The sequence below is a fragment of the Chlamydotis macqueenii genome, chromosome 2 (genome assembly GCF_036417535.1).
Source record: "Chlamydotis macqueenii isolate bChlMac1 chromosome 2, bChlMac1.mat, whole genome shotgun sequence".
NCBI lineage: Eukaryota > Metazoa > Chordata > Aves > Otidiformes > Otididae > Chlamydotis > Chlamydotis macqueenii.
Window position 1 is genome coordinate 109272545 of NC_141557.1, and position 16997 is coordinate 109289541.

Sequence of the window (16997 nt, forward strand, 5' to 3'; positions counted from 1 at the left end):
TGTCATCGTAAGAAGAGGCTGCCTCCACTGATCATAGCAGAGAACATTCGATCCGTGCCAAGGAATACAGTCTGTTCAGGAGAATGTTTTTTTACTGCTATTTATGAACAAACCTCATCCCATGCTGAGATTTCAGGACTGGTAATCAAAAAGTACACTAAACAGATTTACTTTGAAGATCTGCTTGATCAGACAGCAACCTCCAGACGCTGCTTTACATACCATTTTCAAGAACAGAAATACCCTTTTAAAGCAGCACACTCAAGCTCACCTAATCCAGATTTTAGCCTGTTGCTTGTTGCCTCAAAGCTGAATTGACAGTCCGAAGTTAACAAAATGGTATGGCAGATGGGGAAAAGGGACTGCGTGACTGCTGGATCCCACATCATGTGGGTAGGAGTAGACACTCCACCAGAAGACACTAATTGGAGGTTTTTAAAGCCAACTATTGAGAGTATCCACAATTGCAAGATACTGAAACCTTGATATTTTATCAAATTACCTTATCAAACTTTACACACTTGTTTGCTATTGAATGTCAAACCAAAATAATGGGTGCTTTGATGCATATGTATTAGTCTGAAGGATTCATTAGGTCTGTGAGAATAATCAGTCTGAGACAGAAAAAAATCTTTCTGTCAGGCAGTCTGCCTCCGGAGACTGTCACTGTTACCTTGACTTGCCCTCACCAGATAGCCAGCTTCTTTTTAAAAACTGCAGACAGACAGCAATCAGACCTTTGACATCTCCAGGGATCCAATTCCCCTATCTCCAATCCCTTGTAAATACATAAGTACTGTCATCAGTTTCTCCCATATTTCAAAATTCTCATGAACTGAATGCTGAAGTCCTAAAAAGCTTAACGCAGACTGATTTTTCCCTACGTGGGCAATAATGTGATATTTCACTTTACATTTTCTTCATCACACCGCTTCCCAAGGCTGCGTTTGTAATGCACACTCAGTCATGAAAAAAAAAAACCTAGATCTGAAATTAAAGAAACAAAACAAAGTAAAAAGCCAAAGAGCTATTATACCGTGAGCTTAAAAAAAAAAAAGGAACTGCAGGTAGCTGTGATCATTCTGACATCTGCTCACTTCTGGTCAAATTCTCCATCTCCTATCAAAGAAAAGGTAAGTTGTCACTGCTATGCATGCTATAGAGGCAGACTCTGACTGCCTGGCTATAATAGCTAGGAGTGCTGTCAAAAAAAAAAACCAACCCTAAATGCACAGCCACTAATGATTTTATTATGGTAAATTTTTCATTTGAAAATAATAGTCGGTACTTTAATGGAGAAAATAGAAACTCAATAAATCCTTAATGATGCCTAGTTTCTTTTATGCTAGCAGTTTTACATGGTAAAAACAATTCTTTTTGTGAATGTCAACCTGCCAATCTGGTTTAAGGTTTTAAATCTTTATGAGCAATTTCAGAGGGAGAGTAGAAATATTACTGTTAATGGCTTTGTTTGAAATGTCTTGATTATGGATAATCAGCTATGAGCAGCTGCAACACAAGAAGCCTCTGAAAGGAAAATTAAAGCTAAATCAGAAGTATTCTGAGGCTTTCTATTCCTCATCCTCCATCAGAAGTCTCCAAGAGATTACTGCCATGTTCTCCTCACTCAGCAGATCCCGCTTCTGAGACAGGAGTAAAACGAGCCTTTGGTGGTGGGCGATTTATCTGAACTATTTCCTCTCCTGATTGCCCAAGCGGAAATCTCATATTCTCCCCCTTCTCCTCTCCGAGCTGCCAAGTAAAACTCAACTCCAGGACCTCAGAGCAAGAGCCAGAGTGACCAAGTGAGTAACCAAATCAACTGCAGACCAGTGAAAGCATGGAAAAAACTACTTCATTTTTAAAGACCAGATTGTAATATGATAAGAATGACAACCCTTGCATTCTAATTAGTGCTCCCATCCCCTTCAATTATGTTGGCTGATGACCTGGAATAAAGGTGCCAGAATCCAATCAACACCCATATTTAAAACCAGTTAACAGACTGTCAGGTTGAGTTGTGAAAATGCCTTTATTAGTAACCAATCTCAGTGAAAACTAGAAAGCGCTGTCAGTCTTTATACGCTGAGAATTACATGCTGAGTAGCTTAGGAAACTGAACATAGTGTATGGAAAAGTCTTTTTTTTCCCCTCTCTCTTGGTTTGTGTTTGCTGTGAAAATCACGTAGTAAAGTTATGGAGATCCTTCTGTTAATACTAGATTCTTTGAAGAAGCACTGTACTTCTTGTGAAGCATTATGTTGTGGATGCTTGTGAAGTATCACTTGTGGACACTTGCAGGCTATCACATCCACACCCCTTCCATTGCTCTTGCTTCTAAGGAAAGCACCCATGAAGACATGAAGCATATGGGAAATGTCCATGCCAGCAGTGCTCATCCCCACGTGGCTTCTCTTCCTTCCCTTTGACTAAGAAAATTACTGCCAAATTTTCTCCTAATCATCTCGTATCAAAGAAACAAAAGTGCTGAAGTTCTCCCCAGTGCTTATTCATATTGACTCAGGACAGTGATGCAGTGAAATACTTGCTTCTTCCAACAACCAGATAGCAGGAAAGCACGTTCAACAAAAGACAGCTATAAAAAGTGCCGATGCCTAATCTTCCTGCGCAGAACTGCAGAAACTCCTATTTTTTACTTTTTTTTTCCCAAAGAATACACAACAAATTGTTACTTATTGTTACTCTTACAAAAATTATGGCCAACAGAAGCAAGGGATATCTCTGAATTTGTGCTATCTGAATTACCACCTCCTCTACAGCTGTGTGGACTGATGGACATTCAAACTAAACGGAACAGACACAAAACTTTACCCAAGAGCGAAATCAACACTGTAGAATCAAAAAACCCATGACTTCAATATTCACTGACATATTATTTTTAATTTTGTTTGATTGTACTTATTAGAGTCAGGACCAAAATGGAACTGACAAATTATCCCTATAAGAGAATGCTCTCACAGTACTTCCAGGGAAATTGAGAGCAGGTGGAATCAGAATTAGCACAGAAAAAACTTCCCATTTAAAGATTTTTTGTGCTTGCCTGACACTCTGACCAAGGGGAGCAAAAAGGATGTAAAGTAACTTTTCAAATGGCGTAGCTCAGCTCTGAGCACTAGAGACTGCTGTCCCGGGGTGTGCCTGAAGTCCTGCCCATCACAACTGCCCCTCACCTCAGGGGCATGTACTGGAGAATTGGGGATTCTACATAGCATCCGCATCTGCAATATGCAGAGAAAAAGCTTGAGATGAAGAAGAGAGGAAAGGAACAAAAGATGTGAGGATCCCACCAAAGAGGGACCAGTAGAAGGGGAGGGAGGAAACCTGATATTGTTTGGCCATCTGAGGAGATGGAGGACACCGAAGAGGAGTACTGGTGTGCTGGGCATTTTAAAGATGCCTTCTAACTGATTTTTTAACTTTTTTTTTTCCTTTTTTTCTTTTCTTTTAAGAAACTAACCCTAATTTCTTTTATCCTCTTCCTTGTGAAAGTGGCCCAGAAACCACAGTCACATACCCTGACAGCTGACCACAGCATGACACAGTGGAGAACTTAAGAGCTGTCCTTCTATAATTTTGATGCATGATGGTCCAGGTACAACAGTAACCTCCTCCCCACAAGTGATTTCCACCATTTCACATCCCAATAAGTAATGTAGGACCTACATTTCAGTCCCTCCCCAGACTAATACGGGAACCTTCCCCTGCAGCTGCCTACAGTTTGTGATACCTGTGGCAATACGCACTACATCTTCTGGTTTGGGAATAATCAACACATTAACAAAGCCTTCATAAAAGGCAGATGAACACAGCAGCAGTGGACAAACAGAAGGACCAGGTGAGATTAAAAAAAAATCTTCAATTATTTTTGATAAAGAAAAATACTACATATGATGAAAAACATTAAAGAAAACAGCAACTTAAATGCTTTCCGATTTAAATCTGCCTAAGAACTGTTTATTATGTAACTTAGCTACTTTATTCCTTCGTTCATCACTTCAAAATCTGCTGGTTTGACACCACTGAACCCAGGGATGGGAATTTATCCTGAACTCTGCACACAGTGACGGTGAGGAGAGCCGCCTTCACCAATCTCTGCGCAAGACCCAGTTTCTCTTGGCACAGCTGACTGCAGCAAGAGCACGCTGAAGAGATTGGACTGTAACTATTTTGGAGTGATCCCTGAGAAAGAGGCCTTAAATAGACCAATATGTACATCTGGCAATCTCAGATGGATCATTGTGCTCCTTCTGCCCACATAGGTATTATGTTCATGTCCCCAAATATCAGCACAATTTACCCTCTCCAGCTTCAGCTTCTCTGGAGCAAAACCTAAAAATGTCATATTTAGGCAAGAATATCTTGCAGTACTTACACTCATTAGGGCTCCAGCTTTTGTTTTGTAACAAATACACAGTAAAAAGAAAAGGAAAAACAGAAATCAGAGGTAATGCACCCATTAGGGGCAGATGGCCTCATTTTTCTTGGTTGAATGAACCACTGTTATAGGTACTAACAGAACTTCCAGGCTTTCTTACATCAAGGCACAAACCCAAACCCAAATCAAGCGAAGGCTTCACCATTCCTCCTCCCACAGAACAGAAACCATCTCCTTCTCAGGCATTTCTCAGTAGGCTGAGTGTAGGAAGTGGGGTGAAAAAAACATGCCAGCCTTGCAGAGAGCTCCCTGGCAATCTAACTGCTGGCAAAATCCACAGGAATCTGTGGGATGCGGGGATTAATCCTATGGGGATGAGAAAGAGGCTGAAGTACTGCACATGCCACTGCTTTGCCATTAATTGGGTGTGTGGAAAGAGTGAGATAGGTGACAGTATCCTCATCTGTGGCAAAAAGGAAACAGCTTATTTACAGAAAGCAGCAAAATGTGCTGATTACAGGTTGACTGAAGACTCTCAACTGCTCAATTCCACCTCTTTGCTACTACTTAAACCCTTTTCCTGACCCAATTGCACTGACCGACTGCATTTTCCATTCCAGGGGAATGGAGGACTTCTGACAGATCCAGGCAACGTGTGACACACTGCCAGGCTGGGCTGCCTGACAGCCAGCAAGGCTTTGGGCTGGGGAGGTAGGCTTACCAGCACAGTGCCAGGCATAGGGAAGGGTGAAAGCCCAGTGCCATAGCATGTGGCAATGTAAAACTTGGCAAGACGGTCAGATCTTTCCCCCTCTTTCATCCTCTGACAGCTTGAGTAGTGCGATGTTAATAATTCAGAAGTTATCTGTGCAATAAGTTACCTTCTCCTTTTAAAAATAGAGCTAGAGAAGCAAGTGTAAATAATTAATATGACAAGAAAAATAATCAATTAACCCTTTCAAAGAAGGACAAAAATCAACAGCTCTGACTTTTTTCACCTGCCTAAGCATTTGCAGACAGTGCTGTCCCCGTGGCTGCCAATACTCTGATGTGACACATATTCCTACATGTAGCATCACCACAACAAAAACCACAGGCAATCTGGGAAATTTGGTAAGAAATGACACATCACACAAAACTCCTCACCTCACCCTGTAAGACTATCTCTTCCTCTTTTCCATCCCACTACCCAGAGCTCCAGATGCTGGGATGAATTTACCGGCAATGTGAGATGAAAACAGTTGGCGCCTGCTCACCATAAGCGAGCCAAAGCTGCGGCACTCCTTGCAGGAGTGGCAGCACTGAGTTTGCCAGCGATGCCAGCTTGCACCAAGCGCCAAATGAACGGTGCTTTTTTACAGGCTTATATACACTTTCTCCTTCAGCTGAAGCTCCCTGATATGCTTGAGGCCAGATTCACTTAGGATCTGTGCTGGCTCCTTTGAGCCCTGGGTAGGAAAGCAGGGAGAGCAGGGCGTGAGACGTCCCTAAAACCGCGATGTCCTGGGTACTCGTCTCCACTCCAAACACGGAATGATGCTTCCCGTATGAACAGCTGGCAGACAGTAGCTGATCTGAATTTCATTGGAGTTTGGAAAGATGAGGGATATTCCTCATTAACTCCAGTGCATGCTCAGCTGTGGATATTCCAGCTTTAAAGCCTAGCTTCTGCTCAGAGAACAGCAGCATGCTGTGAAAATTTGCTGGCCTTGGGACAAAGTCTTGCCCACACTTTGGCAAGGAAAGCACAGGGTACTGTCTTCACTGAGGACTTATATGCCATTGAAATGTGACTTAGAAATTGGAGAGCATGCCCTGATTTTTCCCCCCTGAATTGTACTTGAAGGATTTGCTACAAATGTTTTTACAAGGGCTTTCTGAAAAAAAAAAATTAATTATGTTGTGGATAGATTAAGGGAAGGAATAAAAAATAAGCCCATATTTTTCCCATGGAAGTTTTACACAGATGTCACAGCGGCTACAGTTTGTTTGCACTGTCATTGCTGAAGCCCACGTGACAGATAGCAGGATTATTTTTGGTAACTGGGTGGAGGATGGGGAGACCGACACACAATTTGAGCTTCGTGGAAGTTATCTCCATGCCAGTGTCTGTTATTGAAAGAGTAGCAGTCTTTTAGTTACTGAAAGACTTGTGCTATATAACAAGAAAAATACACAACGACTGGGGCATAGAGGAATTTCAGTTACTATACAAAGAAGGTTTCCTTATAACTCACTGGTACCTGGACAATCATGCAACTGTGGTAGTTGGTTGCTCCTGCTGTAAAAGCCATCACTTAAATGTCATTTCTCCACATGCAAAGGCCAACTGAGTTCCACCAAAGCATTTGGCAGCAAGGCCATGAGTTAGAGGAAGCCCATGTCTGGGAGCAGAGGCTTTGCTCAGGCTGAGAACCAGGAGGGCAGGGAGTTTTACATGATATAAAACTCTGGATCTGATCAGCAGGGTTACTACTGTTTTCTCTCAAAAGCCCTCGTTTCAAACATTATAGTAGGATTTGGAAGCCATGTCAGATGATTGCTGGCAAGTGTGGACAAATAAAAAACACGCAGGAAATAAAGGCTAGGAAAGCTTGGTGGCAATTTATTTGGTAAATCATAAATACAGATGCAGACACTGCTTGGAGGACATACGGGGTATTATAAGCATGAGAGACTGGTACAAAACATTAGAAAATTTTTGTTTCTTTTGTCGTTTAAATATATTTTTTTAATTTCCAAAAAGAAATATGGACAGTGCATTAGAAGATATATAGTACAATTCCTTAGGAAAAAAAAAATATGTTACTGAGTTTGCTTCTTAACTGCTATACATTTTAAGCCAGATCCATTCCCAGGCCTGCCCTCCACCCTGTTTGTGGGTATCAACACTGAGCAGACTATTTCACTATCTGTACAGTTCCTAAAATGCCATAATGGTTATAAATCATTCACTGTGGTTTAGGTACCAATTCATTATTTATCACAGTGAAAAAACCATATGGAGACAAAATGGCGCTGCAGTAAAACTTTCATGCAGTTAATGGGTTTGGTTATGATTATTGCAGGAGACTTCATTACTTATAACTGTCACAAGCAGCAGTTTCTAAGCAGGGTTACTGAGTCAACATGGTGATCTTGCTTAGCCCTTTTAACGTTATTTGAATCTATAGCTTACAAATCTTCTTTTTGCCCTGTCTCTCAGCAAATTCCCATCATCTAAACTAATTTATAACTAAGAAAAGTCACATACTACAAAAAGTGTATACTCACCCCAGTGAGTAAGAGAGTTCCTTTGAGATAACACTGAAGAAAATTACGTGCTACCTTAATAAACATGTATGATGTCCTAGCTAGTGAAAACATGGGCAATATTTTCTACAAATAGGTAGGTTTTCACCATTTCTTCACCACTTGTGTATTAATTCACACTGTATCTATGTATTTATATCAGAGAGAAAAGAGGGAAAAGTGATTTCAGATTGGAGTAATCATGCTTTACATGCATGCACGCTGCATGTATTATGCCCTGCTTAAAAGGTTCGAGGCCATGAATGTCAGACTGTCATGCTCAGCTCTAAGAAGCAGCCTCCATTCTATCAGCAAAATGCTCTCTGGTGATGTTAAACAGAGTAGTGCACATGCACTTTGGAGCAAAATTTGTCTCTAAATAAGATGCCTGAAAGTTATTTCATCTCATCACACATATTTCTATCATTTTTGAAAGCATCTGAATGAAGCTTTTCATTCTGTTAAAACAAAAATCTTAACAAAAAATACTTTTGCTTTATAAAGCAGCAGTTCTTGAACTGTGCCTTGAAAATCAGGTGCTGCAGGGGAAGAGGAGGAGAGGGTAAGCTCAGGCATGGCAGCATCCCCATTAGCAAGAGAGTCTTGGGTGAAAAAGCCTTGAGAGAAGCCACTGCCCTAAAAAGCCCACAGGTAACCTGGGAAATCCCATTTACAGTATGTACTGGTTTTCATCTCAGTCTGTGGCCTAGTGAGATGTGTTGGAGACATTATTAACAGCCACTGGACTCACACTTCCCTCCTCTCATGCGGAAATGAATGGAAACAGTATTTCTTGCCTTCCCATTTTGCCTCTGCCTTTCTTTGTAAAAACACCAGCAAATACGAGCTGCAGTCGTAATTCTCCAACAACTGGAAGTGATTTCCCGAGTGAACATGCCCGGAGAACGGCACTTGTGTCTCTAATGGTGCCATCAACCTGGAGGGCTTGAAGCACAAATTATTTCAACAGAAGTTAGGAGCTGGCCAAGAAAACCTCAGCATCACAGGGGAAGTTGCCACTATACCAGAGATCCCTGCGAGAGAGAAAGCAAAATCTCCAGTTGCTCCCCCTCTGGTTCTTCTGCTTTCAGTGGCAATAAAGAGACGCTGTCACCTGCTCGGTATGGCTGTCCCACATGCAATAAATACCCCTTTCTTCCCAGTTACACAATTCTCATTCATTTCTTGCTAAACCATTTCATAGCACTCATGTAAAACCTTTCTGCAGCTGCTACCCCCGTCCCTAATCCTCCCCTCTCTTTGTCCGGTCTGGCAGGGCTACCCTTCCCCAGCAGCATCAGCACTGCCACGGCCGTGCCTTTCTCTTCCCTGGCTCACAACGCCAAACCCAGAAAAAGAACACACAAAAATACAAGTTTAGCAGCTGCGAATAAGCGACCAACTTATTCTCCCCATGGGGAACAGGAGCGGGTCCTACACCATCTCAGCACGTTTCTACAGTAAGTAGCAAAAGCGGTTTATTCTTCCCCAGGTATGGAGTTTTCAGAGGGAGGATTACTCTGAGAGGCGTTACTTGCAGAGGAATTAACGATCACTGAACATAAAGGCACCTGACATTTGCCAAGCATGATTTCCCAACTGTTTAAACTTACACTAAAGATAGATCATCTAGCTGTGAAATATCTTTGCTGAGGGATTACCACAAGCTGAAGGGCGAGGGCAAAAATTGTTCAGCCCCTTTCAGCAGTGGGGCTAGGGCAATATAAGGAAGACATTCCCTAAAGATACCCTGGTGGCTCCAAGGAAATGATGTTTGGGATGGGTTAGATGTTGAGTAGAGGATGTTCAGCTCTCAAAGAAAACCCACTTGCTGTTATCAAGCCTTTGAGAAAATATCTGGTTTGTAGATACTCCAAAGGAAACTTTGGAAAACATTTTCTGAATGGTTGACCAAGTTAGATTCTTAATATACACCAATATTTCTCATGAGGTGAATTAGGATATTAGGAAGGGGGACATGACAGTCATAGGGATGTTGCTGAGGTAATCTGTTAGTGACAGAGTAATTTCTTTCTCGCCTGGCAGTCTATTGACTCAAATGACCACATTAATAACCTAGACAACACAAGTAAAAAGCAAGCAAGTCTTGGCAGTGATATATATATATATACTCATCAAATCTGTGAGGGTACATTGCCTTTCCTTTTCAATTATAAGGAAAAAGCAGCTTTGGTAAGTCACATAAAGTCCTAGCAAATTCCTAGAAGGGACAGTTCTTAGAGACATCCCAGTTTTGCAAGGACGTGCTACAAAGAATTGCTCACAGCGGTAGGAAAGCTCTGAAGCTCTGATGGAGAATACCACAAAAAAAGGTATCAGAGGGAGGTCCAAAAGCAGCTGAAAAGTTCATAGTGGGAAAAAAAAAAAGAAAGAAGAAAAGAGGGGAACAGTTGAAAAAGGGAAACTGAAAAAGTAAGGTGAATGTAATCGTGGAAAAAAATTCAGTGAAACACAGTGCTGCAGCAGTTAGAGATGACTGAAGCAGAAAAACTTTGTGCAGTCAGTAAAGTTAAAAAATATTCACTAGTGAAAGAAGCAGCTTCAAAAGAATCAGTGGAAGTATTTCAGGCAAGAACAGCACAGCAATGAACTTACACAGAGATAAACAAATTAGCTCGACTGTCCTCAGTACAGGAAAGACATAGACCTTCTGGAGGGGGTCCAGAGAATGGCTACAAAAATTATCAAAAATTGGACAGGGCTCAGAGCAACCTGATCTAATTGAAGATGCCCCTGCCTCTTGCAGGGGGGTTGGACTAGATGACCTTTAAAGGTCCCTTCCAACCCTAACTATTCTATGATTCTATGACAAATGAAAACAGAAAAAAAATCAGGAAGCATTGTGGGAATGGAAAGCACCACATTATCTTTTGGCTAAGAGGACTGAAAAAAAGGAAGTAGAGTGGCATGATTAAGCAAAGTGAATGACAGAGTGCTGACGAAGATACTCAGAGAAGAGTAGCGTCTAACTAGAAGACATCAGAAGCGGATAAAATCTGGAAGTATTTGTTAAAAATCCTTACTGATCTCTATCTTAGCTCAAAATACACCTATAAGAAATGCTCAAAAGGCTGGAGGGATGGAGCATGCTTATGGAAAAAAAAAAAAAAAAAAAGAAGAGGTGGCAATACCCTAAAAACCTGTAAGCAGCTCACCTATGATCTGGGAGCTCCTTATTGAAAAAATCAGTGAAAAACAGAGTATCCTGATGATCAGGAGTACCTGGCAGATACCAGAACAAAACAAGAGTCTGGGCGTGGTTTTGACAGATTATGCAAAAGCTGCTGAAAGCATGTTGTGAAATGGGAATCCAAAAGCATCTGGGACTGGGAAGGGAAGTGCATTAGCTGCGACACAGTGGTAGGAGAGGAAGTAAGAGCACCATGAAGGACATGGCAAGTGACTTCTTGTCATCCTTCCTCTTTGTTGTAACTTTGCTTCTATTATTTCCAAAGCTGAGAAATACTGAGAAATGTTATTTAGTGACAAAAGAGGAAAGCCTATCCCATACCTACTTAATACAACAACGTGAAATTACATGGTCAGGAGGAGGTAAAAATTAATTTCCCAGTTAAAACTGCAAGGCTTTTTTTTTTTTGACGGAAAAAAGAATTTTATGTAGACAGAGCAAGCCTGTATATATTTGACACCAAAAATATCCTGTTGAAAGTATTACCGGAGACTGAAACAGGTACAGGGATGAAAGAGTATGTAGTAGCACTAAACATCATAAGTGTTAGGAATTCTTCAAAAGATTATGATAAAAAATGAAGGTGGCTTTAAAGAAAGAGCACTTTCAAAGATGTGTACAATTCCTAAAGATATTTCAGCATGCAAAATACATTAGAGGTAATCAACATATATGCCATCCACTGCAGTGAGAAACTGGACCCAAGGGAATTTTATGGCAAGACAAAGCAGCAGTTAACGCTGAATTAAGCAACAAACGTGAAAGAGGCTGTGCTCAGAAGATGACAGAGGAAAAGGTCTGAGAATAGTCAAGGATATTACAGAAAATGAGCATATGGTGACAGTGAGCTGTATCAGAGAGCGAACACTGTCTAACTGGGTCTCGGGCAACGCTCCAGGACTGGATAGGAAAGACGCTCCTTCTAAGTGTCAGCCTTTAGATAGACAAGATGCACAGTCAGGGTGGATTGGGAAGAATCTATGTGGCCTTTGGGTCTGTTTTCTCCTGATATATAAAGAACTAGTCTTCCCCCTGGCATGTCTATAATACATCCCTTTAGAGCTTTATACACATTAAATGTTCCTAAAGAGGCATTGCTTCTGGTAGTTATTTGAACACATCTTCAGGCAAGAATATTTTTCTTTTATTTTCAGCAATGTCAACCATGTTGCAAACACATATCACTGTGTTTCTCCAACTTTTGGCTCACCTGTCCTTATGTGACCTACTGAGGACCCAAACCTCTATCTTCTCACCTACTCTGACCTTGTGAAATTCTGACTCCTAGAGAAACCACCACTTGTGGTATGAAAAAATAGACTACATCTACTACTTCTACTATATCCTATGCCCTACTGTGCCTCCAGATCAGCATGAACGCATCCCATCATTCTACCTGCCATCTCCTCCTTTCCCTAGATCCCCTTCAGCCTGTGCCTCTTACGGAGCAAAGTCTGCTTCCAAGGTAAGGGTATGTTCACTTCGACCTGCAATGCAGCATGGAGTTAGTCGGGCTTCCCTGCCCTGCTAGGCTGCCGCAATCTAAGCAGCAGGTAAATTCAGCCTGGTTAGAGCTAGCTTGAGACAGTTTAGTTCTCAAACTGCTTCATCCCAAAGACCATCAAACAGTATCTAGTGGATCTGTGTGTTAAATCAACAAGAAGTAATACTCTGGCTAGTGCATATGACACGATATTTTTGTATGGAATATAGACTGCAGACCCTGTAACACACTATCATGTCCATTAGGCACAGCATTCACACATAACATTGAGAACGAAGAACAGCTAAAATACCACACAGCCATTATTTTTTGTGTCAGACTCCTGAGTAATCTAAACTATCACAGCAACGCTGCTATTTACACCAGCTTATGATCTGTCCTGCTAGGTACAAAATACTCCAAAACTCTTACACTAGACTCCTCATAACCCAAGCACACAGAGAAATTAAATAGGGGCTGTCCTTATCAAACTGAGTCAGGCTTTGTGCCAGTTGACTCACGAGTATTATTTGAAAGATTAAAATAACACATAATTGCACCAGCTCTCTAAATCTGACCAGGGCTCAGAGGATAAATGCCTTACCTCATTATGTTTAAATGTTCTATCTCAATCTGGTTTAAAACAGAGCAGAGGCTGTGAGCTGCCAATCTGCTGTACTGTTAAGAGAACAGAAATACCGCTGCAGACCGGGATATGGGCTCCGGCAAAGAGCCACGCTTAGTGTTTGGCTTTCCTTTACTGTCCTCTGCTCCTCAGCTCACTTGCTTCCAAGGATCATCACTTCACCCAATACGACTGTGTGTCAACTCCAATTGAAATGATCCCTTTCCTCAACCGACAGCGTTTCCGCGCCTGAAGTGCAATGTTATTTATACACTACAGACCACATTCCTGCTGCCTAGCTCATGCTGGTGGTTCCCACTGTCACCACAGAACAGCACCAGCCAAAACGGTGGCTTGCCTATCTGAACCACCCTCTCAGAGACAAGTCATGCACACCTCATTTGACTCTCAAATAGGTGGAAGTCCCAGCCTGTGTAAAGGAGAGTCAGAGCTCGCTGGAGTAAAATCAAAGGTAGTTTTTCTCCAGTAGGAAGAGAGACTTTGAGGAGCCAGTTTAAAATGGGACAGAAGCCCAGTGAGAAGCACTAGACAAAACCCCACCATCACTCCTCTGCCTCTCCATTGCTTCTGAATTACCACCATATTTGGGACATATAACAAAGGAGACCTTTCAGGCAATTGCACAAGCAACATCAGCAAGCATCTCATGTAAGAATTAGTCTAAGATGTCTGTGTATCAAATTTCCCATCTAACCAAGCAACACCATTCTGCATGGCTTTCCTGACTATTCCTTACCTCTTTTAATTTGTCCAGCTCATTTTGCAGCGTCTGCTTGGATACTTCCACCTCAATGATTTGCTGTCGAAGGATTTCATTTTCATCTTCTGCTTTAACACGTTTCTCCTCCACGCTCTCCAGCTCATGGTGCAGTCTGACAGAGACATCTTTGGCTACCTGGTCAGAAGAGCACAAACGCATGAAGAGGATCCATGAGGAGCAACAGCTGCAGTATGTCTCCTACAGTAGTAAGAATATTACAGCCCTAGACAGCCGAGAGATTTTTTAATTCAATTATGAGACTGTTGATGAAAGACTCCAAGCCTTCCAAGTACCAAAATGAATATTCATTTCTAATAAAGAAAACCAAGATGAAAATACATTTGATTACCCGTCTCCAGCTCCCTCTCCACATTATGCTAAAGCAATGTTGTGAACAGCAGGAGGAAAGAAGCAGATACCAAACCCGTACATCAAAGTCCCAGCATATCACATAGATAAAACAAAAGATGAGAAATTGTGCTGTAAAGTTGACAGGTCATCAATCAAAGACGCATCCATGCAGCAGTCTCCTCCACCCAAGTTTGCTGCTCTAGCAGCAATCACAACTAGGCAAGAGTGATATGAAAGCACAGAAATATAAGTTAGCTTAGGTTTTCTGAGTCCAGCCTAACAAGAATGAATATTTACTCCAAAAACATTTGGAAAGGTGATTCATCATGCAAAATGATGAATTACTGAATTAGAACAAGTCAGCAACACCAAAGCAAACAAACTAAAAAACTCACTATCTCTTTCATTTGAATCTATGTACAAGATCATTACTGACTCATGTGTCATTTCTATTATCATAAGGTTATAATTTGTTTTCTATAATAAAAGAGAAAATCGGGTCTGACATTTTTAAAAGTTTGATGACTTGATATGTCACTCTCATTTCCATTGCTGGGGACCAATAATTCCAATTTCAAAAGGGTTTATGTTTTGCATTTTTAAGTACAAAATGCTTAATAATTCTAGTGGTAAGCAGGCCCTCTCTAGAGAAGGTATATTCAAAACAGCTACAAGACAGCAATATTAAGAAAGACAGGTAAAGCTAGATAAGTGTCATGCTATACAAAGCTTTGCCTTGACAAAAACATTCCTGAAAAATATAAAAACTGCTTCAGAATGAACATATTTTTTACAGAAATTTGTGGTTTTATGGGAATAGCATTTTGATTCTCTGCCTTGCTAAAATATTCTAACAGTCTGTTCCTGTTATGAGTAACTCATTAAGCACTAAGAAATGCAACTTTGACTAGTTTTTTTTCAGTTATTTGGCATAAGCAAGAAGATAAAAGGGAAAAATGGTATGAATTGGGAAAAGCATATCAGGTTTTGTTTATACAGTTTTGCAAAGTTAAGGTTTTCAGTAAACCAAAACCCTTTAAATCTTTCAAGTGCACAAATCTAACTTGACTGCATTTCTTTCATTTTGAATCTAAGCACATGTTTTTTTACTCACTAACACCTCTTTTTATGATGATAAGCTGCATATTTGTTCTCCACCACAGAAGAAGGAAATCGGTCCTGACGTTTGGAGAATTACTGCCTGTTTCATGTGTTGCCCTCCCTTCCATTGCAGGGTGCCAAATCCCAGTCTGCTCTCTTTCACTGTGCATATGAATCTGTCACCCACCTTTAAATCTTGTTCCAGGCTCCTAATGAGCTCTCCATCCACATGGCCTGTTTGTGCAACTTTCAAGCTTTTCTGTTCCGCTTTCCTGAGACGATATTGCAGAATGCGGCAATTCTTGTTTGCCCGGTCCAGCTCTCGCCGCAGCTCCTGCAGCTGGTAAACATCTTCCTCCAAATAGCTGTCACGCATTTCTTCCATTTCAGCCCGAAGTTCATCCAGCTCATCCTGTGAGAAGTCAAAACAGTGCTCCATCATACCTCTAAATCTCACCCATGGGAGCAAAATAGGAAACATGCTCACTAGGATACCATATTAATGAAGTGATACAGATGGCAACATGCAGCTCCAGAAGTCATAGGAACAGAAGTTTTATCCCAACATTGACTAACTATGCTGAACTAAATTAATGAACACCTGTTGCATTTCTTACAATTATTTTAATAATTAGAAACAGAGAAGATGTTTATCTGTCTCCTGAAACTGGTAACACCTTCATTTTACCATTTCTAATTAAAAATAAAAGTGCATAATACTTTGCCACTATCTGAAGTGATTCTTTGCTTTATTTAGACTACAGTAAACATACTTAACCAAGTACCTCAACATCTCTGTGTGATGTGCCTTTTTAACAACCAGCACTTCCTGAAAATGAAATTGTCCCTTGAAACTTTAATGAATCTTTGACAAAGGAACTTTACACCAAATACGAAACTGCTCCATATGAAAATGCTGTTCCATAGAAGCCTAGCACCACGCACATGCTTAGTGACAGACGGGTTGGATGTGGGAGAAAGCAGGTTTCAGTTGTTGACCACAGGGACAAAATAAAAGCTGTGCCCGTGGGAATAACCTGGTCATTCTTCTCTGGGTATCATGAACTGTCCCAATTCCACCTTATACCACGAGTGGCACATGCTCTCTGAAGTCAGATTTAGAGATTTACGGCTGAACAGGATAAGCTCTATCATTCCCATTTGTTTAATCTGTGCATGACTGAAGCCCCAGAGCTAAAACTCTTATAAAGGTCTTCCAAGCTCAGGGGTACAAGCCATTAAACACTACTGCGTGAGAGGAAAACTACCACTCTACTAACTTTGAATAAAGTTGGAAAAAAAAATAAGAAAAAGAGGCAGGAGGAGAATATTTTAAATGAACTATTGATTTTTAAACTGTTTTCTTTAAAATTGCATTTGATATTATAAAGAACAAATTTTCTGTGGAAAACATAAATAAGATTCAAGCAGAACTTGCACTAGGGCTATCTGTACTGTCACCTCACTTCAGATTTGTAACTGACACTTGAAATACCAAGGATGGCTGGAAAGTATTTCACTCTCGTGTTGGGTGGAGAAGACACTGCAATGGAGTTAGCTCCCTTGACAAAGCCCTTCCCTCGGCTGGACCATCCCTGTCCAGCCCCTCCATGAACACATCCAGCTACATCCCTCCTGGTAGTCCCCTAAGCCCCTTCCCATGGTCTAACTGGAGGGACAGTCATGTTTCTCCCCATATTCACCGTGCTCCACTTGAGCTTCAGTAACAAATGAGGGACTTGCCTCTAAGCACCATCC

At 41.2% G+C, this 16997-nt stretch overlaps 1 protein-coding gene across 6 annotated transcripts in view; it reads right to left on the bottom strand.

The window, feature by feature from the left end:
• MTCL1 (microtubule crosslinking factor 1) overlaps positions 1 to 16997 on the bottom strand; it is a 108859-nt gene that overhangs the window by 80659 nt on the left and 11203 nt on the right. For all 6 annotated transcript variants that reach the window (XM_086740636.1, XM_086740634.1, XM_086740633.1 and 3 more), the window contains exons 2-3: positions 15427 to 15651; positions 13764 to 13922 (exon numbers count right to left, since the gene is read on the bottom strand). In XM_086740636.1, coding sequence (XP_086596762.1) covers positions 13764 to 13922; positions 15427 to 15651 — 384 coding nt within the window. The remainder of the gene's footprint in view (positions 1 to 13763; positions 13923 to 15426; positions 15652 to 16997) is intronic.